A 25,534-nucleotide genomic window follows, 5' to 3' on the forward strand; every position below is an offset into this window, starting at 1 on the left:
AGCCTTCTCTTCGCCAGGCTAAACAGCCCCAACTTTCTCAGCCTGTCTTCATACGGGAGCTATGCCTTGCACTAGCAGAAGGCACTGGATACCATGTCCCAGCCGAGGCGTTCACTCTACCACCCTCTGGGAAGGAGGTGTCTACCTTCCGATGGGGTAAGAGCTGTGGATTCTCTCGAGATGGTTTGACCATCTGATCTGATCTGCACAAAGCAGGTGTGGAATGTGTTCTTTGCAAGTCTTCTGCCTTCACCCAGTTGAGCTGGGTTTCCGCATCTCTGATGCTAGCAAGGCTCGAAGCCTCAGTCTCAAGCAGGACACGCTCCTCAACCAAATGGGTCCAAATCTTTTCGAGGTGAGCAATACCTGTTCACTTCCCTATGAACAACAGTACTCTGTCAGAGAGAAGATCCATCCGGCCCAACACTCTTGTCCCCAAAGTGGCCAACCATCAGTGTCTAAAGGAGAGCCTATGAGCAGAGCAGGTCTACTTCTGCCAGGGTTCTGGGGGTGTTCTAAGGCCTCAGCAGCCGGGACCCATCTCCTCTGGGACCCCCACCTCACCACTTCCTGCCAAGGGCCCATCGGATGTGCCTCAGCTCAGCCCGTGGCATTCAGTCCCTGCCTGAGCCACGTTGGAGCTGTGCCTTTCCCTGTCTCCTGAACGGCTCTGCGACCTGCACTGCAGGGAGCTGCTCTCCTGGGTGGATGCCCTACATCTAGGGCATCACTTGTCATGCATAACTGCAGGTGCAACATAGCCTAACATAGCCTAACCAGTACCAATTCTAGTCTAGTCTAGCCTAGTGAAGTCCGTTTCGTTCTGTTCCATTCCAGTCCATTCCCTTCCGTTTCATTCTATTCCCTACTCTCACCCTGAGCTGAATAACGGTGACACTGATTTCTCTGCAATGTCCGGGGTTTTCAGCTCCAAAAACACTTTCAAGAACGCAAATCACACAGCTTTCATGTGGAAACAAGATTTTATTTTATTATTCCATTTGATTTTGGTTTGGTTTCTCATAGTTTATGTTCTTTTAGAATCATTACATCCTAGAATCATAGAATAGTTAGGCTTGGAGAGGACCTCAAGAGCACCTTGTTCCAACCACCCTGCCGTTTTTAGGGACGCCTCACACGAGAAACAGGTCGCCCAAGGCTCGGGGCAGCCTGGTCTTATACAACGCCAGGAGATATCAACCAAGGGTCTGTACAACGTGGTGTCGTACGTCGCCATGGGATGTCATCCAAGGGTCCGTACAACGTGATGGTGTTGCACATCGCCATGGGAAGCAGCACACACGCAGCTCTTTAGGCAACCCGTCCCCATGCTCAGCACCCTAACGGCACCCTGACACTTCTTCCTTATATACAACATGGAAGTCTGATGTTATTATTTAAGAGCATCGTCACCGGCCCCACACAAATGTGCAAGAAGAAGTAGAAGAAGAAGGAGCGCGGTGGCACGGGGTATTTCCCAAAGCATGACACCTATCGAGGATAAGCACACAACTGACTTCCAACACTCGCTCCTTCGCTGCGCTTCCTGGCCAGGGATGCATGAAAAGTGCTCTCGTGCCTGCCGGGCGCTGGTGCTGCACACAGGGAGAGCTGAAGAGTGGCAACTGCTGATGGGGCAGCAAGGCTGGAGCCCTTCCAAGCACAGGCTGCTGTGCACTACCCCCAGGGAGATGAAGCTAAGGGAAGAGCAGAGCTCGCTCCCACTCCAAGCTTACACTGGGCAATGGAGCCAAAGACAGCCAGGGCACAAGAGTGCCTTGGAGGTGGCAAGAGCAGCAGGCAAGAACCGAGTCCAAAGGGCAACCCTGACAAGGGGACGTGCTCAATGCTACAGAGGACAAGCAGCAACTCCCGGCCAATACCCCGGGAGGCCAGAAAGCTTCCTCCCCCCAGATGTGGGGCACGAGGGCCACCTGCGTGGAGCACGAGCAGCAGCCTTTGGGCCACAATAGCACAAAGGAGCCCCATGGAGGGGCTGTGCTCGGCTGCGGAGGAGGCAAAAAACCCCAGGGACACCCACAGGTCCTCCCTGGGGAAAAAAAGCCTTCCCCCCCAAGCTGCAGGACACGAGGGGCCACCTTCGTGGTGCATGAGCAGCAGGCAGTGACCCAGCAGAATGGACCAGAGGAGCCCTGACAACTGGTCCTGCTCCGTGCTCAGAGGAAGGCAAAAAACCCCCTGGGAACAGTGCCAATTTGCCCCGGGGGAAAATTCCTTCCTGACCCCAGCACTGGCGATCGGCTATCCCTGAGCATGGGAGCAGGACCTGCTCCTGGTCCGCAGGCTGGTCACGCCTCTCAGGACATACCCAAGCCCTACTCTTCCTCAACCTGGAGCCACCTCAGGGGCTTCTGACAGGAGCACTGCGATCCCTGGGAACACCTCTGCATCCTATTGCTTATGGCTGCTGCCCCTGGCGCTGTGGGGGATGAGGATGCTGAGCTTTACGGTGCTCCTCAAGAAGACATTCCTATGCTCTGGCCATGGCTATCCAGCTGAAAAGGCCTGCTATCCCTCCCATGAGCCAGGAAGCTGTTACCGCCACGAGCTGGCCTCGCAGCCGAGAACCTCCAGCAGCCTCGACCAGCCGCTCCTCTTCCTGCCTTAGCTAACTCCAGAAGCTCAAGCCCTTCCTCTGGGATGTCTTAGGGCTGCCCCGTGCCACCTCTGCCAGGGGACACAGCAGGCTGCTCCCTTTTATGCTGTCCTGGGCCATTGTGACTGCTGCGTTGCCAGGTGCTGCCATGGAACCAAACAGAATGCAATGGAATTGCACGGAATGCACTGGAGCAGGGCAGAATGGAACGGAACAGAGTGGAGTGGAATGAAATAGAATAGTCATGGAATGGAATAGAATAGAAATGGAATACCCCAATAACTCATTATGGGATTCAGGGAGAAGGGAACAGCACGGTGCAATCAAAACTCAGATGTCTGGCTATCTCTGAACCGATTCTTCCAAAGAGCTCTCCATCTTTTTGCCAGCCCATTTGTCAGAGACCGATCCAAAATCAGACTCCACTCTCCACTGCCTCAAAGATTGCTATGAGAAGCTGAGATGGAATTCCACCTATCTCTTTTCTCAGAGAGGGATGGGAGGAGTTGAGATAAGACTCCAATATCCATTGCCTGGGAGAAGGGTGCGAGAAGCTGAAATGGGACTCCAGCCACCATTGCCTGAGGGATGAGTGGGAAAGAGCCAAGACTCTTCCATCCATTATCTGGAGGAATGGTGCGAGGAATTCCTGCCCATGAATTCCTACCCCATGAATTGCTGCAGACAGGTGCAGCTCAAGAGCTGGCTGTAAGAGGGGGAAATCTGGTCCACCAGCAACATGTAAGACGGGACATGAAGAACAGAGGTACTCCCCCCAGCTCATTCGAAAAGGAGGAAAAGGTAATCACAAAAAGGAAAACTAATAAAACAGATCACATCCGGAATCCAAAATCGGCTCACGTTCCTCTCCAAACCTGCAAAGGGTGGGAGTTTGACCCTTTTTCCTGGCTTCCGGGAGGCCCGTGGGTTAAACAAATTTGATTTTGCTTCTTACGTGCCTTTGCTATGTTTTCAGTTTTACCTTGTATTATTCCTGGTCTCGTTCAGTTCATTTGGAGTGTTGTAACAAACATGCGATTCGTAACCACTGCCTCTCCCGAGCGAACTAAACAAATCCTTCAAGACTTGTCAAACCTTCTCTGCGCAGTCACAGCCCAGCGGGCCATTGTTCAGGACCCAAGCGCAGCACACCATTCTAGCTGACCACAAGCTGCTGGCAAGACGCAGGAACCTCCTAGGCCGTGTTACATGTGACACTGGACTAGGTGAACAGTAGGGTCTCAGCTGACCTTCAAATCCACAAATCTGTTACTTTCAGTATGGGATCAGTTAAGAATAATATTTTTTTAGTAAAACTATTATTTGTTATGGTTTCAAAATATACTGTTCATTGTTCATCAAAATTAAGCCTACATTCAATTCTAATGTTTTGGGGTTTTTTTCCCCCATTAACAACCTTTTCTGTATTTTCATAATTTTGCAGGCCAAAATATCTCTTACTTGAGCAGCTCAGGGTACATCTAATCCTAGACAAACCCAAAAGAAAGATGATGTATTTTCCATTAGAGATACCGTTCTCTCATAGAACCATAACTACATACGCATACGACCGCCTGCGTGATCACTACCTCTAATACAACCTGATTTGATCTATTCAGAGAGTAGCAAGTCATGCCACTCGCTTCCTTCTCCGCTGAACCATTCTTCAAACTGTACATTAGAAAACATGCCCCAAGAATCACAGAAATGTTGGTTGGATGGGACCTCTGGAGGCACTCACCCACGTCAGGAGTATCTAATACACTCGACCTCTTTCAATCCTAACTGAAAAGTAAGGAACTGCCTGTTGGATAACATACCACACAACACGTAAGCTGTGAGCAAAACTGGGCCCTAAGTAACGGCACCAAACGTTCTTAGGCTAAATTCAGTCAAACACCAGTTTTGTGTACAAACAATGCTCTGTTTGCCAAATTTATTTCTCCACAGATTTGTCTACGTATGTTTAAAATCCCAGAGGTACTCCCAGTCTCTGCAGTGCAGCAGGTGATTGTCACTACATTAGTTAACGTACTACTGCCCCTTAACCCAGCACAGGAGAGGGCCATCTGAGAAATCCACCCATACAAGCAAAAGGAGGGAGCAGTAAATGACCTAACAGCTCTCTCCATCTCTAGCTCCCATGATGAAACCCTACCCCATCAGCAAACTGGTGACCTCCACTGCAGAGCAGATTGCTCCTCACAGTGAGGTGCACCACAGAGCCCAGCTCTTCCTGGTCTCAATTAGAGGCAACAGGGAACACAACGAAGGTAGGTTACTACAGAAGGCTCCTAGGAAAACTCTGCAGTAAATGCAAATCTCAGGAGATGCATTTGTCTCCTACAGCATAGGTATTCTGAAGGTACTTTTACATATCTGTTGTGATTGTGATTCCAGTTGTGACTCAGGTAACACCCCAATGTCTGTAGACACACCTGGGTCAGCTTTAACATAAGTTAGCTCCGGTAGCAGGATCAGTGAGGATGCCACTAAGGAATTACTGGATTTCAGTGCCAATCTCCCTGGTAGGTTTGGTGAGGTTCATACCAAAGCACAGCCTTCCCTGCTCTGGGCAACCTATGCCATCTCAATGCAAGCTGCTCAGGTATGCCACCTACGTGTATCCAGACACACATGCCTCCTGCCTACAGTATAAGCTAACACAGTCTGGTTTCACGATCCAGTTCCTACAGACTTCAAATCATACAATCATAGAATAGTCAGGGTTGGAAAGGACCTTAAGGTCATCCAGTTCCAACCCCCCTGCCACGAGCAGGGACACCCCACACTAAACCAGGTCACCCAAGGCTCTGTCCAACCTGGCCTTGAACACCACCAGGGATGGAGCATTCACAGCTTCTCTGGGCAACCCATTCCAGTGCCCCACCACCCTTACAGTAAAGAACTTCCTCCTTATAGCCAATCTAAACTTCCCCTGTTTAAGTTTTAACCCGTTACCCCTTGTCCTATCACTACTGTCCCTAATGAGGAGTCCCTCCCCAGCATCCTTATAGGCCCCCTTCAGATACTGGAAGGCTGCTATAAGGTCTCCACGCAGCCTTCTCTTCGCCAGGCTAAACAGCCCCAACTTTCTCAGCCTGTCTTCGTACGGGAGCTATGCCTTGCACTAGCAGAAGGCACTGGATACCATGTCCCAGCCGAGGCGTTCACTCTACCACCCTCTGGGAAGGAGGTGTCTACCTTCCGATGGGGTAAGAGCTGTGGATTCTCTCGAGATGGTTTGACCATCTGATCTGATCTGCACAAAGCAGGTGTGGAATGTGTTCTTTGCAAGTCTTCTGCCTTCACCCAGTTGAGCTGGGTTTCCGCATCTCTGATGCTAGCAAGGCTCGAAGCCTCAGTCTCAAGCAGGACACGCTCCTCAACCAAATGGGTCCAAATCTTTTCGAGGTGAGCAATACCTGTTCACTTCCCTATGAACAACAGTACTCTGTCAGAGAGAAGATCCATCCGGCCCAACACTCTTGTCCCCAAAGTGGCCAACCATCAGTGTCTAAAGGAGAGCCTATGAGCAGAGCAGGTCTACTTCTGCCAGGGTTCTGGGGGTGTTCTAAGGCCTCAGCAGCCGGGACCCATCTCCTCTGGGACCCCCACCTCACCACTTCCTGCCAAGGGCCCATCGGATGTGCCTCAGCTCAGCCCGTGGCATTCAGTCCCTGCCTGAGCCACGTTGGAGCTGTGCCTTTCCCTGTCTCCTGAACGGCTCTGCGACCTGCACTGCAGGGAGCTGCTCTCCTGGGTGGATGCCCTACATCTAGGGCATCACTTGTCATGCATAACTGCAGGTGCAACATAGCCTAACATAGCCTAACCAGTACCAATTCTAGTCTAGTCTAGCCTAGTGAAGTCCGTTTCGTTCTGTTCCATTCCAGTCCATTCCCTTCCGTTTCATTCTATTCCCTACTCTCACCCTGAGCTGAATAACGGTGACACTGATTTCTCTGCAATGTCCGGGGTTTTCAGCTCCAAAAACACTTTCAAGAACGCAAATCACACAGCTTTCATGTGGAAACAAGATTTTATTTTATTATTCCATTTGATTTTGGTTTGGTTTCTCATAGTTTATGTTCTTTTAGAATCATTACATCCTAGAATCATAGAATAGTTAGGCTTGGAGAGGACCTCAAGAGCACCTTGTTCCAACCACCCTGCCGTTTTTAGGGACGCCTCACACGAGAAACAGGTCGCCCAAGGCTCGGGGCAGCCTGGTCTTATACAACGCCAGGAGATATCAACCAAGGGTCTGTACAACGTGGTGTCGTACGTCGCCATGGGATGTCATCCAAGGGTCCGTACAACGTGATGGTGTTGCACATCGCCATGGGAAGCAGCACACACGCAGCTCTTTAGGCAACCCGTCCCCATGCTCAGCACCCTAACGGCACCCTGACACTTCTTCCTTATATACAACATGGAAGTCTGATGTTATTATTTAAGAGCAACGTCACCGGCCCCACACAAATGTGCAAGAAGAAGTAGAAGAAGAAGGAGCGCGGTGGCACGGGGTATTTCCCAAAGCATGACACCTATCGAGGATAAGCACACAACTGACTTCCAACACTCGCTCCTTCGCTGCGCTTCCTGGCCAGGGATGCATGAAAAGTGCTCTCGTGCCTGCCGGGCGCTGGTGCTGCACACAGGGAGAGCTGAAGAGTGGCAACTGCTGATGGGGCAGCAAGGCTGGAGCCCTTCCAAGCACAGGCTGCTGTGCACTACCCCCAGGGAGATGAAGCTAAGGGAAGAGCAGAGCTCGCTCCCACTCCAAGCTTGCACTGGGCAATGGAGCCAAAGACAGCCAGGGCACAAGAGTGCCTTGGAGGTGGCAAGAGCAGCAGGCAAGAACTGAGTCCAAAGGGCAACCCTGACAAGGGGATGTGCTCAATGCTACAGAGGACAAGCAGCAACTCCCGGCCAATATCCCGGGAGGCCAGAAAGCTTCCTCCCCCCAGATGTGGGGCACGAGGGCCACCTGCGTGGAGCACGAGCAGCAGCCTTTGGGCCACAATAGCACAAAGGAGCCCCATGGAGGGGCTGTGCTCGGCTGCGGAGGAGGCAAAAAACCCCAGGGACACCCACAGGTCCTCCCTGGGGAAAAAAAGCCTTCCCCCCCAAGCTGCAGGACACGAGGGGCCACCTTCGTGGTGCATGAGCAGCAGGCAGTGACCCAGCAGAATGGACCAGAGGAGCCCTGACAACTGGTCCTGCTCCGTGCTCAGAGGAAGGCAAAAAACCCCCTGGGAACAGTGCCAATTTGCCCCGGGGGAAAATTCCTTCCTGACCCCAGCACTGGCGATCGGCTATCCCTGAGCATGGGAGCAGGACCTGCTCCTGGTCCGCAGGCTGGTCACGCCTCTCAGGACATACCCAAGCCCTACTCTTCCTCAACCTGGAGCCACCTCAGGGGCTTCTGACAGGAGCACTGCGATCCCTGGGAACACCTCTGCATCCTATTGCTTATGGCTGCTGCCCCTGGCGCTGTGGGGGATGAGGATGCTGAGCTTTACGGTGCTCCTCAAGAAGACATTCCTATGCTCTGGCCATGGCTATCCAGCTGAAAAGGCCTGCTATCCCTCCCATGAGCCAGGAAGCTGTTACCGCCACGAGCTGGCCTCGCAGCCGAGAACCTCCAGCAGCCTCGACCAGCCGCTCCTCTTCCTGCCTTAGCTAACTCCAGAAGCTCAAGCCCTTCCTCTGGGATGTCTTAGGGCTGCCCCGTGCCACCTCTGCCAGGGGACACAGCAGGCTGCTCCCTTTTATGCTGTCCTGGGCCATTGTGACTGCTGCGTTGCCAGGTGCTGCCATGGAACCAAACAGAATGCAATGGAATTGCACGGAATGCACTGGAGCAGGGCAGAATGGAACGGAACAGAGTGGAGTGGAATGAAATAGAATAGTCATGGAATGGAATAGAATAGAAATGGAATACCCCAATAACTCATTATGGGATTCAGGGAGAAGGGAACAGCACGGTGCAATCAAAACTCAGATGTCTGGCTATCCCTGAACCGATTCTTCCAAAGAGCTCTCCATCTTTTTGCCAGCCCATTTGTCAGAGACCGATCCAAAATCAGACTCCACTCTCCACTGCCTCAAAGATTGCTATGAGAAGCTGAGATGGAATTCCACCTATCTCTTTTCTCAGAGAGGGATGGGAGGAGTTACAGTCTCTGCAGTGCAGCAGGTGATTGTCACTACATTAGTTAACGTACTACTGCCCCTTAACCCAGCACAGGAGAGGGCCATCTGAGAAATCCACCCATACAAGCAAAAGGAGGGAGCAGTAAATGACCTAACAGCTCTCTCCATCTCTAGCTCCCATGATTAAACCCTACCCCATCAGCAAACTGGTGACCTCCACTGCAGAGCAAGAACACTTCCAAGGATGGAGCATTCACAACTTCCTTTGGATACCCATTCCAGTGCCTCACTACCCTCACTTCCTTATATGTAACCTGAAGTTCCCCTGTTTAAGTTTGAATCCATTACCCCTTGTCCTATCACTACAGTCCCTGATCAAGAGTCCCTCTCCACCATCCTTATAGGCTCCCTTTCAGATACTGGAAGCTGCTATGAGGTCTTCATGCAGCCTTCTCTTCTTTAGGCTGAACAGCCCCAACCTTCTCAGCCTATCTTCATACAGGAGTTGCTCCAGCCTTCTGATCATCCTCGTGGCCCTCCTCTGGACTTGCTCCAACCCACCCCCAGTGCTAAAAGTCTCACTAACTGACCTGGCAGGCTTCTGTGCAACTTTTACACAGACATAAATCAGGATGCAGTTTGCAGGACAGGTCATGGGTCCATCTGAGTAACAAAAAGCAATTCTTTAATGCTATTTACTTCAGTTAGCTCCTGAAAAGCAACACAACAATGGGCTTGATAGTGTCACATACTGGCTCCAGTTCTAGCCCAAGCACCGCCCTAAGCTCAAGTACCGAGCACATATGAAATATTTCTTGCACAAGCAGAGTAGTGCTTTGAACTGCTCCCAGATGGCCCTCATAGGGCAAAAGTTACAACTACAAACATCTATATACAACACACTACATTTTCTGCTGTTTACAACTTACATCAAATAACTCATTACATGTTTGGGAATTTTTTTGGACTGCAAATAGAAATTTCTTACAAGTTTTCCTCCAACCCCACCGATTTATTTTGAAGAGATAACATACACAATGAAATACCTCTGAGTAGGTCAGATATTGTAAAACTCAGAAACAAAGCACTGGTCAGTGATGTGAATCGCCACACAGGCATGATTCTGGCTGCTGCTGAGCAGTAAGAAGTGTCAAAAACAGTATAACTTATGAGGTGCTCAAAGTGTTTCAAAGTGCTTGAGTGTGGAATTAAGAGCTTGAACTATTTCCTACTGTCCTCATGTTATCACCAGGGCATTTTTAGCATGTTCTCTTACCTTCAAAACAGCCTGTCCTAGTGCCAGCATCTCAAGTGTTATGCAACGAGAGCTGAAAATGCCACCAGTTTAGGATAAAAAGGCATTGCTCTCTCCCATATGGGCATTCAGGTCCAAAACACGGAGAAGCTGGAAGTGGCAGGCCTGCCAACAAATTACTTGCAAGGATTTTACTACTCTCTAATGGCTGATATGGCACATCTAATCATTGTACATTGCTCTGCTCAAAGAGCCTTTATTGTATAAAAGCACTCCACAGCTGAGAGGTTTTTTCACATCCTTACTCTTCTATTTTTGATAAACTAGTTCTACAGCTCAAAATCTTAATTGAATTCCTCTGAAATATTCACTAACTAGAACCAGGACTTCACCATTTGCTAATTAATTTCACATGTATGATCCATGATTTTAAATTCTAGTGCTCAGTATAGTTTGGTATTGCCATGCAAATAAGCAGGGAAGCCAAGATATGAAAAAAACCCAAACCAACCAACTAAACCCCCAAAAACAACTGCCAAAAAAAACAATATGGGAAAAAATGTTCCTGGATCTGACAATTAAATGCATATAATACACTACTGTCATGGTATCTAGATGGAATTTTCCCTGAGCAATCTGTGCCTCATTCCTCTTCTATGCATCCCTGTACTTTCATCTTCTATACAGACCAACATTGAAGCACTTGAAGACTGTGACTAGGTTGCCCTCATCCTTCTCTTCCCTAGGCTGAAAAAAATTCAGTTCCTTCAGCCTTTCCTCCTTCATGTGTATAGGTCTTCATGTGTAAACATTTTGGTGGCCCTCTGTTGGACCCTCTCCAGTTTCTCAATGTACCTCTGCAATTGGGGGAGCAAAGATGGGACACAGTATTCCAGGTGTGGCCTAGCAAGAGTGTCCCCTGATTTGCTTGCTACACTTCTGCTACAGACCTACCAAGGTACAGGATGCCCTCTTTGCTGCAAAGGTGCACTGCCAACTCCACATCCTTTCTAGTGAAGGAGGAGAAGGACCACCATGGTGGTATAAAAGCTTTAATAAAAGCAGACATGCATGACAGTGTATTTAGGAGTTGAGGACAACTGACAGAAGGGGAAGAAGCACATCTAGTAGTATGCAGACTTCATAGGTGTTATTAAAATCAGAAGCATGAAGTTAAATACTGAAACACCAAACAATGCCTCTCTAGTGTATTAATGATACTACAGCTATATACACTAAGCCTTCAAGGCAACCCATTCATATGCACCACAGCATTTCAGATCTTATTACAATGGCAGTAGCACATACTAAGCTCAGACTTATTCCTGAAAGAGATCCCTGCTGCCAGGATTAGCAGATAATCTCCTTTACTTGTTTGCACTACTGAGCCAAGGATCTACACAATGAGTTGCTGACTCCATTCTCTACACCACAGGAATGTGCCTTTATATATTGTTGCCTACAATAATTAACTAGTTTTCATATGGAGAAAATACTCAGCTATGCTACTAAAAAACAACATAAAGAAAATGAATAGACAAACAAGCACTTCTATGAACCGCGAGTGAAACAGAGAGTAGCATTTTGTCATTTCTGTAACGAACAACTGATTTCCTTACTTGACTCATCAAAATCTCAGTGCCTTGAAGGCTAAGATTGGCTTGAAAATTGTAACTAACCACAAATGATAGCAAAATACCACAAGACAACATGACATTTTTAACGTCTCTGCAGGAGTTTGGAGGCTCTGAAACTGCATTTCAGCCCCAAGACACATTTTTCAGAAGGTGGCTACGTCTGACCCACCCCCAGAAGTTTTGTAGTTTTCAGCTTATACATATTCACCTTCTGGATTACACTGAACGTAACTGTAATGTTACTTACATTTAACCTCCCAGTGACTGCCAGAGGTGCACCCATCAGTTAAGGTTTTCAATACAGCCCACAGACTTTAACATTTCATAACTTCCCATGGTCTTGCGATTGTTTCCATGCAGCATCAAGTATCAAAGAAAACCCCCATGTGTCTTCCCCCTGCCCCTTCCAACCTGGTCTCAACTACTTCAGCCAGTTACTCACAGAACTTAATTATTAAAAACTTAGCAGACTTTCAAACTGTTTAAGAGAAACTGAAAAGTCTTATTTATGCTTCAGTACACTCCTGACACTGCGTATCAACAGGAGAGTAATTCATAACTCTCATCAACAATTGAAGCACGATTCAGGGCCAAGGAGCAGCTGTATTTAAAAACAAAACAAAACAAAACAACCCCAAACACTTCCCTACTCAGACCTGCTTCCTTTTTGTATCCAGAGTCTTATGTGACTACATAGAAATAAAAATATTAGCTGGGCAAAGCCACTACAGGAAGGCAGGCTCACTTCCACCCTCTGCCAAGCCTCAGCAACACCACTGCTTCATTTTCATCAACTGTGTTACCAGGAAGCCACTTCTTCCTTTTTGATTGTCACAGTCCCAAACCAGAGCACCTCTCAAGTTCCTTGTGCCCTCAGACTCTGTTAGGGATACAACCATCTTGCACACACAGCAGCTGCAAATCTGTCAAGGTTTATCATCAGCCTGTAAGATCATACACCAAAAAACGTCAGTGCTGGAACTTGCCAAAGACATAACCTTCTCATTCCTTAGGCCACTAAAAAAATGCCAGCCCCAAGAGAGGGCTAATCCACATCATTAAGACAAAGGAAGTCAAAACCCCAGTCAGGTGCCTCTCAAAACAAGCAGATTGCACAGATGCTGCTGATGACCTCATCTGGCCCACGAAAACACTTTTAGAAGGATGAGGACTCTCAGAGCACAGCTGAATCAGTAGGATTAGGAGCAATTCCTTTTTATCTTAATCACTAAAACACCAAAGCAGTTACAAGCTCAGAGCTTCACAGGCTCTTCCAAAGCTTAAGAGCAATTGTCTGACCCAAACACTCCCAACACTTCAAGTGCCCCATTTCCCCCTATTCACTCCTTAGAAAAATGACCCTGCACTGAAAATTAAAAGCTAGAAAATTAACAGGCTCCTACTGAAGACACAACACTCAAAGGACACGAAACAGCTGAAGTCTTAGCAGACTGACAGATTAGTTGCTACTAAATGCACATGCACAGACCAAGATACAACTGTTCTACATCAAGGATGACACACTGTCACTATGCAACTCATCATAACAATGGAGTTCAACTGTGGAAGGAAAACAGGGCACCCATATAATTAATCTGCTGGAGATCACTACACCGTCAGGTCTCAGTGGTCATAGCTACACTGCAAGATAACAGCATCAAGCACACTTAGAGCTGCTCACATAGCCACGGACATGAGCTTCACAGTACTTTCAAAGGTACCACCTTTAACAGCGCATAATTCAAAGTAATGTAGCAATTACTAGCAAATTAAAAAAAAAAGGTGTTGTTTATAAATCTCCTACATTCTTTTTTGCAGTTTTACTGCCAACCCTAACAACACCCAATTCAAGCTTCTGCAGGCAGCCTGCAAGAGGGGGCTCCAAGGCACCATGGCTGCAGCCCAGGGAGGAAGCAACACCAAAGAACTTCTAGGTAACACCTTCAGCAATCTCGCTTTCTCCCAGATGACACTGGCAGTTACGTGATGCAAAACATTGCTCTGCCCTGTCTTAGAGTCCTTATGATCAGCAGCTCTAAAAAACCCCAAACCTTGGCCCTCATACTTTGGACAGCAACACCATGTCCCCTGCACAGTCTTTGTGGTCCCTGGCCTCAAGGGTTCCCAGGAGGACGGACAGCACTTGCAAAAAGCAGTGCATGGGAAGTTCAGAAACTTCTCTTTCCTATATGCATTCAGTGGAGACAGTGCAGACACTGGACACAATCTGGCCTTCAGCACTTCAAAGTTCAGGAAACAAAGGCGTGAAAGAGTAAATACTCATACTTTTCCAACCACCAGCAAATGCACTTCCAACTGCTTTCAGACAAGACTATCTGCTACCACTTTCCATAGCATGATTCAAATCACCTCTTACATAGTGTTGTTCTTCAGGTTTCAGCTACTGGAAGGCAGCAATTAACCGAAAAACAAATCCGTTATTTCAAGAGACAACAAACTCTAAACCTCATCACTTCTGGGTATCATCTGATGTTTTAATATCTAATTCATACTTTCCAAAAGGCTGAAGTTGCCAGTACGGACATTTTTACATCCTACTACTTCATCAGTTGTCAAAAGATCTGCTAGCTTTTTGTCAGTTATTATACGCAAACCCCACCTTTATAACATTTCTAGACAGCTCTAGTATTACCATGGGTAAAATTTATACCTTTTTCATTTAATTTAAAAAGACACTGAACTGGAACTGGTGTGGAATAATTCAGTATGAACAATACTCTCCCTCAATAAACCTGTTAAACATCGTTTTCCAAATCTAATGATGACTCCTCTAAATTTTATTTTCATTTTTATGGAGCTGCATATATTAAAACATATAGCCCTATGAATCATCTTCACAGCCAACCAAGCAATTTAGTAATCTTGGACATAGTTTATTTAGCCTGAAATAAGCTGCGCTTTGATTATGTGCAAACTACTATGTGTAGTTTCTGAAAGTATGGAAGACTCTGACACCTCTGAAGAATAAAAACATGCTTTAATGACATATTATGTGGATAACTGAGATTACTTTATAACTTAAATATTTATGATCACAAGCCTATAGCAGAGAAACCACAAAATAATTTGAGCATTCCCTAATTTACTCCACCAGTCTTAGCACTGTACAGAGGGAAGGGCATACTACACAGGAGTGAAAAAGGAAAAGCGAATACTACAGCCTAACTTTTTGGGGTCACATCAGAAGATGTTGCTCCATTGCAGCTGCTCTCCTGCAGAGAAAACAGATATTTGCTCTGGTTGCAAGGCAAGAATGTACCCGAGTACATTTAGCTGGTGCTCAGCATCCTTTGCAGAGGTATTTGCAAATGCACTGGAGATTTGGACTCTGTGAAAGCCATTCACAATGGAGACCAAGCTGACTGCCTGCTGTTTGGAGCACACACTGTGTTCACCTCAGCTGTCATCTGTCTTCTTTAGCTGCACAGCTCACTGTCATCCTCCTGCAAAGATAAGCTCCATCCCCAAAGCAAGCCTCAGCAAAACACCCTACATTCAGTGGTCACATGTATTAATATGAACAAAGCCTTTATTATGGTTGTGCTTGCACAGAGCCAGGGTTACACAGTCCATCATCTCTCCATCGTGTGATGCTTGTGAACAGAGCGTCCCCTCAGCGCCCTCAGCCTTGCAAGACCCTGTGTCTCAGCACCTCTCTGATGTCGCAGCTTGTCCAAGTGCAGAATGAGCTGAGATTCAAATTGCCCATTATTCAGAGCTGTCAGACTCTGGTCTCTTGAATGCTCAGTGGAAAGCAGCCTTTGGGTACAATTTTTAATTGTCATTGTCAATATTTCTTACACTTTTTCGCAACTAATATCTAGTGAACCACAAAATAGCTCAAAACATTGTCTTTCACAGCAGAGAAGCAAACTATGTTGCTCCTTCATTTCTGCCTTGATTAACCAACTGATTCACTCTCAACATCCTTAAAAAAAAAAAATCACTAGCTTGAAATATTTTCTCTCTCAATAGAAAATGAATCCAGGCATGAAAAGAAAGGCAACTATTTCAGAAGCCATTTAGGAGCTTTATGATCTTTTTACAGGTCAAAAACTGATTACACTGACAACAGCACCCCTGACTGTCTCCTGGCTTCTGATCTGCCCATGTGAACCCTGATCCTTTATATTTGATTTACTAGTACTGACCTCAGTATCGCAATGACAATCTCAGAAACAACACAGATTTGGTCACAGAGACAAAGAGCTCCATGAGAAAGATCCTGCTTCTGACATAAATTAAAAAAATGTTATGTGGGAAAGCAGAAACTCCCCAGAACTGCTTCTGTAGAGGGTTTTCCATAACCTTTGAAAGAGCAGCTATAGCTTCAAAGGGAAACCAAACCGCAATCACAGCAGATCTGCCACCAGAAGATGGACACTGAAATATAACACGCATTCAATATGCTGGAATTGGAGAAAGATGAACAGTACTGCACTTCTACGTTAAGGCCTCCCTCTGCATTCTTCCTGCAAAGGAGACCAGTGCAGAAAGAGCCTGCACCAGTACAAAGACTCATCACGCAGGAATGTGTCAGCAGTGGGATCTGAGGGAAAAGCAAGAAAAGACAACTTCCTCCAGTGCCATTACTCTACTGATGTACCTCCAAGGGTTCAGCAGCATGGCCTTTTCCTTCCTCAGTCTTCTTTCTCCAAATGCAAACAACAAAGATTCAGTTTCCTACTTTATCACGTCTATTTTCTCTGAGATCATTCTTAGGAAAGGCTTCACAGTAAAAGAACTTTTCTAGGCGAGTTCTTATAAATAAAGGTGTGCATTGCACAGTGTACATAGCATGTCATGGCAGACAACGTTTAATTGCTGTGGTTTCCTGACAGGTAGTTCTGCTTTTATATCACAGTGACAAAGGTAATAACAGAAATCAAAAACTTCAGAGCCTGCCTGCAGAACAAGGTTAATTGGCACCTCTGTCTTGAAGAATTCTGCTGGTTTAGTCTCAGCTGAGCTCTCCACTCAATCCTGGCCAAATTTAGCCATCACTGATGCTAATTTGTGCCAACCACTTATTAAATAATTTTGAAAAAGAGAAAATAACCACAGGGCAGAAAAAGTAGGACAGAGGTAAGTCAGTACAAAAGCCAACATACTTATTTGACCTGCGGTGGCAGAGACATGAAAACAGGACAGAAGGACAGGGCACAGAGCTTCATAGGTGACACCATTTTGCATTACACAGAAAAGAAAGGCTCCTACTGGAACAGTACTGTCCATCTTCTTAAATAGTGCTCATCTCTGCTTTAGGAAAAACAGTCTTACCAAGAACAGCAACATAAATTAAAAAGGCATCCAAACCTTATAGACTTGTCCATATGTCCCATTTCCAACAACCTGCACCAGTTCAAATATTCCCGCAGGGTCCTGCAAAAAGCAGAAGTAACATTATTTGCAGAAAAGCAACCACTTCATAATGGAGTGTAACTGTACACAATCAAAATGAAAACATCTATGGCACATGTCCTAATGATCTGCATTACACACTAAAAGGGAAATTGTCAAATAACAGTGTAAGAAATACATGAATATCAGAGTTCAGAGTCAAGTTGCTCAAAACTCTATGCACAAAACAACCTGGTGCAGATCTGCAGCATGGCAACATGGCAGAGGCAACAAATAAATGGAGATGTCTGAAGAACAAGAATTCAACTGATTCAGCATAGCAGTAAAATAAGGAATGAACTCCAAGCTTCCTAAGCTTTAAATGAGCTGAGCTACTGCCTTCTGCTATGAAACACTCAGCAATAGCAATGGAAGAAAGGAAAGAACCTGAATGATATGACTGAAAAATACTAAAGCATTTGAGGCAAATTACCTTACAAAAGGGAATGTACCATCCTAGACCATCTTAACACTACAGGTAGGCTGAGAACACCCAATTGTCTTGTTTTGCAAGCACAGTAAGGTGAATTTGACAGATGGATTGCAGTCTTGGCTTTGAACCCAAACTAGATTGCTCTTGATTTACATGAAGGATTCATGGGTCAGGCAATCAGTGTACCAACTTTCATCCTACTGGTTTAGCACAGGCTGCTCTAAAACCAACAATTGCACCAGATGTTCTACTCCAATAACAAGATGTTGTAGCCTTTCAGATACAGGAAAATCATCTTGTTGCAAAGCACGGGCAAGTAAATGTTGGCTCCTGCACCACCGAGCACATTAAAAGAACCGTTGCTTCAGTTAAAACTCACTGGAGAGGTTTATATAAAATCATTAAGAACTCAGGAGACCAGTTCCTTGGTTACTGGCTCAGCCATTTTTGCTCATTTGCCGTCAGTTTGCTCATTTCTTGGGATGACATAATTGAGAGATTTATATAAAATATTATTAATTCCATGTGTCAGTTTCACCACATCTGTTTCAGCAATCTGCCATGTCAGTTGATGCCTATTGGTACTGCTGAGGGACACAATACAGAAAAACATTATCTCAGAAGCACAATTTCTATGACCCAGGTTGCAAAACACCTTTTTTTAGGGTAGCAAGCTACTTCTCCACTACACTTATGTTATCCTTTTAACATAAACAATGCTTTCTTCATATCTGATACAGAAACGTTTCCATCAGCAAAATCCCAGTGGAAACATACAGGCTTTTTTTCTGAGCAGGTTCTGCCTTTACTAACTCAACTGTTCTGATAAATGGCAATAGCTTTGACTGTTAGAGCAACACAGCACAGACTTCCACAACTGAAAGGACCAATGAATTCATTTGGTTTTGCCTTTATGTTAAATGAGTTTTAACCGTCACTTCCTGGATTGTCAGCCTCATAAGACATTTAAAAAAAATTAATAATTAAATAAACAAACAAACCAAACCACAACAAAAACCACCCCAGCACAAAACAGTTAACACTGCATAAACCAGATCAAATCACTTCTGACCTATGCAAAGGGCGGTCTGTACCATTTCTTTTGCCTCTTGTTTTTAAGACAAGCCAGTAAGGCATGGCCTTCTAGACTTAAACCCCAATCCTAAAGCCCTCACACAAAAGGAAATCAGCGGGACCACTCATGTACGGAGCTAAGCACAGGCATAAGAATGCTTGCAACACCAGAACCTTTGCAAAGCGCTTTCCTTCCCTCTCGTTCCTGCATTTCCACTAGTCTTGGATATAACCAAGCCACGCACCTTGCTCAGCAGACCTGAAGGCAGCAATAATCCACTTCCGCTGCTAAAGGATTCATATGCGACCTTCCCACAGAGCAGTCCTGTGGATTGCATGTGGTCCGTGGAATAAAACACACGGCAGTTCTCCAAGGACCAATTTCAGACAAAGCCCTCCATGCACAATACCTGCTGTATTCCTCTGCGGAAAGCACGAGCAGCACCCCAGTTTCACACCTCTCTTGCAGAAAGTAGCACTGCTCAATTAAGAGGTGTTAATAGCACACCTCTATGGCAACCTAGAGAAACCTAAACTGCATTTTCAGCTTGGAGTTGGCAACCGTCCCTCTCACTCAAATGCGTGCTCTGTCCTCACTCTTCTTCTCCAAGCTTATTTATTATGCAAATATAGTAATTTAATGTGCCTCAAAATCAGCTTCTCCCTCCAAACAACTCCATTCTGACTCAGCACCCCAACAGCTCGTTTCTAAAGGTTTCAGACACTCCAGGAAAATACCAAACAATTATCTAAATAAATGTTAGCATTAGCTTTAATAGAGCGAAAATCCTACCCTGTCCTTGCTAGCCAATTGAGCATTAGTGTCTCAAGCCTCCACAGCTCTGTGTGCAGCCAAAATCCTTGGCCATCTCTCTTCGTTTAATTTGGGCTCTGACTTTGGTCCTTGAATTGCCCTTGTTGGCTTGGATATCAGCACTGTTCAGTGGCATTCTTCTCAATGGGCCAACTTCTTCATTATCTTTGAGCTTGGTATCGTAGTGCTTCCTCTCAGCTACCATTTAAGCCCCATGGTCCATCTGACCCTTCAGCAGCCAGCACCTGCCAAATTGCTAGGTTCCCTTTGCCAGATGCCAAAATCCTGGCCTGAACATTCATCACTTTGAGGTTAATTACTCTAATGCACTACACCACATGGTGGTCTTCTCGCTTTCCTGCAAGTCACCTACCGAGCACTCAAAAGACAACAGCAAGACTGCTGACCCAGAGGCACCCAGGCCACATCCATCTTCTCTGCAAGGCAGAATGAATATGGCATGCAGCAAGAGCCTGATCAAAATGCCCTTTTCAGCTAAACAAGGTACAGGTGTCTGAAGCTCAAGTTCTTCTAAAGGGCTCCTGCACCTCAGCACATAACGCAGAGATCAGAGTCTTTTTAGCCACCTGACTGCCCTGACAAACCTAAGCCAGAAACACCCCACCAAGATGCTATTTGGAAACTACAACCCCAACACCTTTCTCCAGGAAAACAGGAAAGCCCTGGCCAGCACTCCTTTAAAGAGGCTCATGGCCAGCCTGTGCAGCTTGAAAGAGCCCCCTATCCCAGTGGTGCATCCCCGCTGGACCTCCTGACCACAGCAAGGCTGGCAGTAGCATAGCACCAGGCAGCTCCCACAGGACTCCAGAACACCAAAGACAAGGCCAAAGTAAAAGCACCATCTTTACATAATTTCTACAGCCCAGCCCCAACCACCTCCCATTTCCCACAGATCCCAAATGAAGGCTGTGAAGTTCTGAAAGGGCTTTCTCTGAAAGGGCATATGTGTCCCTTCCCTTGCCAAGGCTGGAACTTGCAGTGGTTACAGCTTGTGGGAGGTTTCTGCATTGATGGTTTAGACACAAAGCCCGCTCTCTGGTTGCAGCACTACTCTTTCTCAAACTTACATTGGTTTCTTATCATTCATTTAAGGAGATCAGATGTATCTGCTCAAGATCTAAAGGACTTCCATTATTCAGCCTTGCTACCTCAAGCAGAGCCAGGTTAAACTTTTGCTTGCCTAGCCAGGAACCTTGTGCCATCTTCACAGACTTTACTGTCTCTGCTGCCTTTCTTCTTTCTGCCTCTGGTCTGGAACTCTCCTTGCCTTGTGATTATTGTAAAGGCTTCTCCCAGCCCTCCTTTCTTCTTTTTTTTACCCTGATATTTTTAGAAGGCAGCTTGCTCTGGTTTCACTGTCTGGGGCTGACACAGACACAGTTTTGTGTTTTTTGCCACAATTGGACTCTTCCCTCTTCTTCCATGGAAGGTGCAGAAAATAAAAACTGCCTGGGTTGGCCTGGGTTGAAGCTGTATAAAAGGGGTATTACATACAACTCTGTTAACGGTTTGTGGATGGGAAACACTAACTGGGTGGCTTTTAATGTGGCAAAAGTTGGGATTGTTTTTGACACCTACAAACAGAAAAGCATGATGTCGAAAATTCATAGCAAACTAGGTGTATGCTGACTTTTTCAGCTCTGAGCAAAAAAAATAGCCCAAACCACAACAAAAAAACACCCAACAACATAAAAGCCAAATCCCCAGACACAAATTTTCTCCCAGAAAGCCCTCATCTTTCATTTGCTTTCCCTCCATAGCTTCACATCATTCGCATCACCCTATTCATTACCCTGAGAGGAGAAAGGCACTCTCTGGTGGAGCGCTCCCAGCGGGGCAGCGCAGCCCTCCCGTGGGACGGGAACGCGACCCGCACCAGGGCCGGGAGCGCTCGGAGCTGCCGGCGGAGCCCCGCTCCCGGGCCTCAAAGCCTCTTCGCCCGCAGCCCGCTCAGCACGGGCACGGCCGCCACGGGTGCCTCGCTCGCCGCTAAGGAAGCCGCCGGCGCCGCTCCCCGCGCGCGGCACAGCGGCATCCCCTCGGGCACGGGAGAAGCCTCCGCTCGCCCCGCAGACCCGAGAAGCGGGGGCTGCCCCCCCGGCCCCCCCCGTCCTTACCCGCAGCGCCGCCAGGTCGATGCCGTCCAGGCTGCGGGCGGCGCAGTCGCGGGCCATGGCGCGAGCCGTCCCCGCCGCCCCCCGAACTAACGGTCCCGCGGGCGGCGCTGGGCGGCCCGGCCGTGCCCCGGGCAGCGCGGGAGGGCGGGCATGCCGGGCCGGCAGCACAGCCCCGCCGCTCCGCGGGCAGCCCCGCGCCCGCACCAGCAACTCCGGCCCCGCTGCGGCTCCTCGGCTGAAAAAGTTTCCGAGGAAGTGACGTGCGCGGCGGCGGGGGTCGGGGCCACCTGCCGCGGGCGGGCGCTCCCTCACACACACACAGACACACGCGGGGCTGGTGGAGCTCACGGGGTCACAGAACCGACCGGGGTGAAAAGAGCTCCAGCATCATCGCGTCCAACCATCCCCAGCACTGCCAAGGCCACCACTAACCCACGGCACTGAGGGGTTCGTCTGCACAGTGTGGGAACACCTCCAAGGATGGTGACTCCAGCACTGCCCTGGGCAGCCTGTTCCGATGCCTGAGCACCCTTTGGCGAATTGTTCCCAATATCCAATCCAAACCTCCCCTGGTGCAGCTTGAGGCCGTTTCTTCTTGTGCTATCACTTGTTACTTGGGAGAAGAGACAGATTCCCACTTCACTACAGCCTCCTGTCAGGCAGTCCTGGAGAGCAATAAGGTCCCCTCTGAGCCTTCTCTTCAGCCAGTTCCTTCAGCCATTCCTCATAAGCCTTGTGCTCAAGGCCTTTGACCAGCTTCGTTGTCCTCTGAATGCACTCCAGCACCTCAATGTCTCTCTTGTAGTGAGGTGCCCAGAACTGAACACAGGATTCGAGGTGCAGCCTCACCAGTGCTGAGTACAGGGGGATGATCACTGCCATGGCCTTGATGGCCACACTATTGCTGATACAGGCCAGGATGCCATTGGCCTTCTTGGCTGCCTGGGCACAGGCTGGGTCATAGCAGCTGTCAATCAGCACCCCCAGGTCCTTTCTGCCAAGCAGCACTGAGGAAGCCACATCAAAACCGGAGGCACACGCACACCTCTGGAGCCTTGCCCTTTGGTGACTGGCGAGCACTACAAACACAGCCCGCAGAGGGGACAGCAGCACTGCCCACAGCACAGAGCGCACAGCCAGCACAGGCCGCAGAAGCAGCCAGTCCCTCAAGGCTCAGGGGGCCCGGCCTAAAGTGCTCTGAGGGCAGAGCATCACTCAGGGCCCTGCTGCCTCTTTCACTCTGTAATTACAAGCACAGAAAGAACACAGCATGCAGCTGTGTGGAGCAGGATAGAAGGACTTGTGGATATTTTTGGGCCTGGGATTGAGAGGCAAAAAAATAAGTGGAAACTTACGTTTCATAGGATCCTAGACTGGTTTGGGTTGGAAGGAACTTTAAAGATCACCTTGTTCGAACCCTCTGCCATGGGCAAGGACACCTTCCACTAGAGCAGGTTGCTCCAAGCCCCATCAAACCTGGCCTTGAACACTGCCAGGGATGGGGCAATCACAGCTTCTCTGGGTACCCTGTGCCAGCGCCTCAGCACCCTCACCGGGAAGAGCTTCTTCCTAATACCTCTTCTCAATCTCCCCTCTGTCAGTTTAAAGCCATTCCCTCTTGTCCTAGCCCTACATATCCTTGTAAAAATTCCCAAGACACAGTCCTCAAATGTTCCTGAGCAGTTCAGGATTGGGAGGTTGCTCCCTCGCAAAGAGCACCAACGGAGACAAAATTCTGAATCAGTATTTTCACAATCACAGACATGAAGTCAACACCAAGTGGTCAAAGCATCTTTGGTGCCCATTAGCACACCACAGTGGACGCGATGCCAGCTGCTGAGTGGCAGTGTTGTAATAAAGGCATTTGGTAATTTCCTTGAAAGAAATGCTGATGATTCAACTTCAAAGTACTCTTTTAAAGCAGCCCACACCGGGTACGTTATCTGCTCAAGAGAACATGGTTCTTCACTCTCCCTCTGCCTGTAGCCGGCACACTGATGCACTGCTAACGGATTTCAGGCCAACACTGCATTAAAGCGCAAGTTTGCTGAATTGCTGAAGGCAGCTATGCACAACAGGGCAGCAGTCTGCACACAGCGACAGCCCAGCCCAAACCCCCTCTGCACCCAGCCCGGCCCCACTCTCCCCTGGACAGCCTTTGGAAAATTCTGGCCCTCACGCAACCTTTGACAAAGTGAAGCTGCAGTTCTGCTCCCCATTATAGCCTTCCTGCCTTACATAAATCCATCATTAGCCCTTTTGCTTGTGTTATTTCTCACAATCCCTCTTTATCTCTTCCCTAACCTTCAGGCTGTCCTTTGTCTCCTGCCACTTTCCACTTCCTTCCTGCTTCCCTGCTGAGAACTGGTGTGCAACTCCTGGCTGTTGCCTCCCAAACGCCCTCTCTCTCACTCCATCTCTTAGACTCTGCCGAAATTAATCCTACCTGCCTTGCTTGCCTCTGGTGAGTGCTCCAATCTGGGGATTAATCTCTATCTGACAGAAAGCTCTCCTCCAAAACGAGACGAAAATCTGGTTTTAGAAGTATAATACGGTTTGTAGTATTTCTCCAGGCATGTCTCATGCTGTACCTGCTTTTATCACCACCTTTCATTGCCTTTCCCCCAACTAAACCCTGTTGTGCACGCTCCAGTCGCACATGCAACACTGCAGGCAGAACTTTGTAGGTGGTTCTTCCCTTGCTGCTGAAGGCAGCAGCATATATTTCCCCACAAAGGCCTTGTGGCTCTAGGAGAACAACAGCTGTTTTGGTCATAGTCACAGCAGATCTGTCGAAGAGCAAAATGCCAACAGCACAAGGCTACTTTTCAGAGTAGAACCAGATTTACAAGCCCCAAGTTCTTCACCACCAGCCTGATGACTGGTTCTACAGAAACCATGCTCCAAGTGTCCCCTGCATCCTCATGCCCTCTTTCTGCTGCAGTCCTCCCCAAAGCACCAGCAACAGCAGAGACAGAGCTGTTGCTGACTTGCAAATGGGCTGTCACACCTGGCTCTTCCGTGTGAAGCCACATGGCAGAACAACTCGCACAAATAAGAGACTGAATGCCTGAGTGCAGCTTGGCTGTTAATAAACTAGAAACCACATTCGTCTTCTAAATGATAAAAAGTGAACAGGATTCCTTAAGAATAAATTCCATTGAAAAAAAAAACCCAAGCAAACCAGAAGCAAACACAAGAGACAATTACATGTTATTGGTACAGCATTCCTCTCCCACAGCTGTATTCAAACCCCTGTAGCCAAATTCAGCAACCATGGACCTAAACATAAGTCCTTTCAAATGTCTATGTGCATGCAAAGGATGTTTTGTATTAAAAGGGAAGTGCAGCATGAAGAGGGAAGAACTCCCTTTGTTTCACCAAAGGAAATGCCATTGTACCCCAGAAGTGCGGGGCTAATCCTGAGCTCTTCTGTCTGCATCCTTTTCCCCCTCCCCAACTCAGATTTGGGTCCATAACAACACTGCTAATAGTAACTGCCCCTGACAGATGCGACACTTGGTAAAGGAAGAGAGTGTTTGAAGTTGAGGTTTGAACTGACATGCTGGCTTGTTTCCTTTAGCTTTGTTTACACTGGGGTCTCAGCTACAGGTGCGAAGCTGGCAGAGGAAAAAAAAACCCAACCCAAGAAGATAACTCATGAGAGAGCAGGATTTCCGATCCACAGGAAATGAACAGCTTCTTAAAATGTGGTTGCACTCTGAATTGGGCAAACAATTCGTAGTGCTCTGAACTGTAAAATTAGAGGAATTATCATCCAGAAAAACTTGGACACAGAGGATCTTCTCTTTGAAATAATCCCTCTGATGCTACTCCATCCCTCTTCTTCCATGGCTCTGGGTGAGCTCCCGTGAGCTGCCTGAGCCAGGCCCAGAAGCTCACACCACATCTGTGACTCCACAGCCCTCTGCATAAATTCCCCAGCATTTTGGGGATTCAAATCCCAGGTCTGCAACAGGGAG

General features: G+C 47.7%; 1 protein-coding gene across 1 annotated transcript in view; it reads right to left on the bottom strand.

Moving 5' to 3' along the window:
- The window catches only part of NRK (Nik related kinase), a 142,786-nt gene extending 121,085 nt beyond the window's left edge, over window positions 1–21,701 (bottom strand). Inside the window, exons 1-2 of the mRNA XM_080624538.1 lie at window positions 21,552–21,701; window positions 17,009–17,074 (exon numbers count right to left, since the gene is read on the bottom strand). Of these exons, the coding sequence (XP_080480664.1) occupies window positions 17,009–17,074; window positions 21,552–21,608 (123 nt within the window). The 5' untranslated portion in view covers window positions 21,609–21,701. The remainder of the gene's footprint in view (window positions 1–17,008; window positions 17,075–21,551) is intronic.
- Window positions 21,702–25,534: the final 3,833 nt, after the last annotated feature.

The sequence above is a fragment of the Psittacula echo genome, assembly GCF_963264785.1.
Source record: "Psittacula echo genome assembly, chromosome: 8".
Taxonomy (NCBI): Eukaryota; Metazoa; Chordata; class Aves; order Psittaciformes; family Psittacidae; genus Psittacula; species Psittacula echo.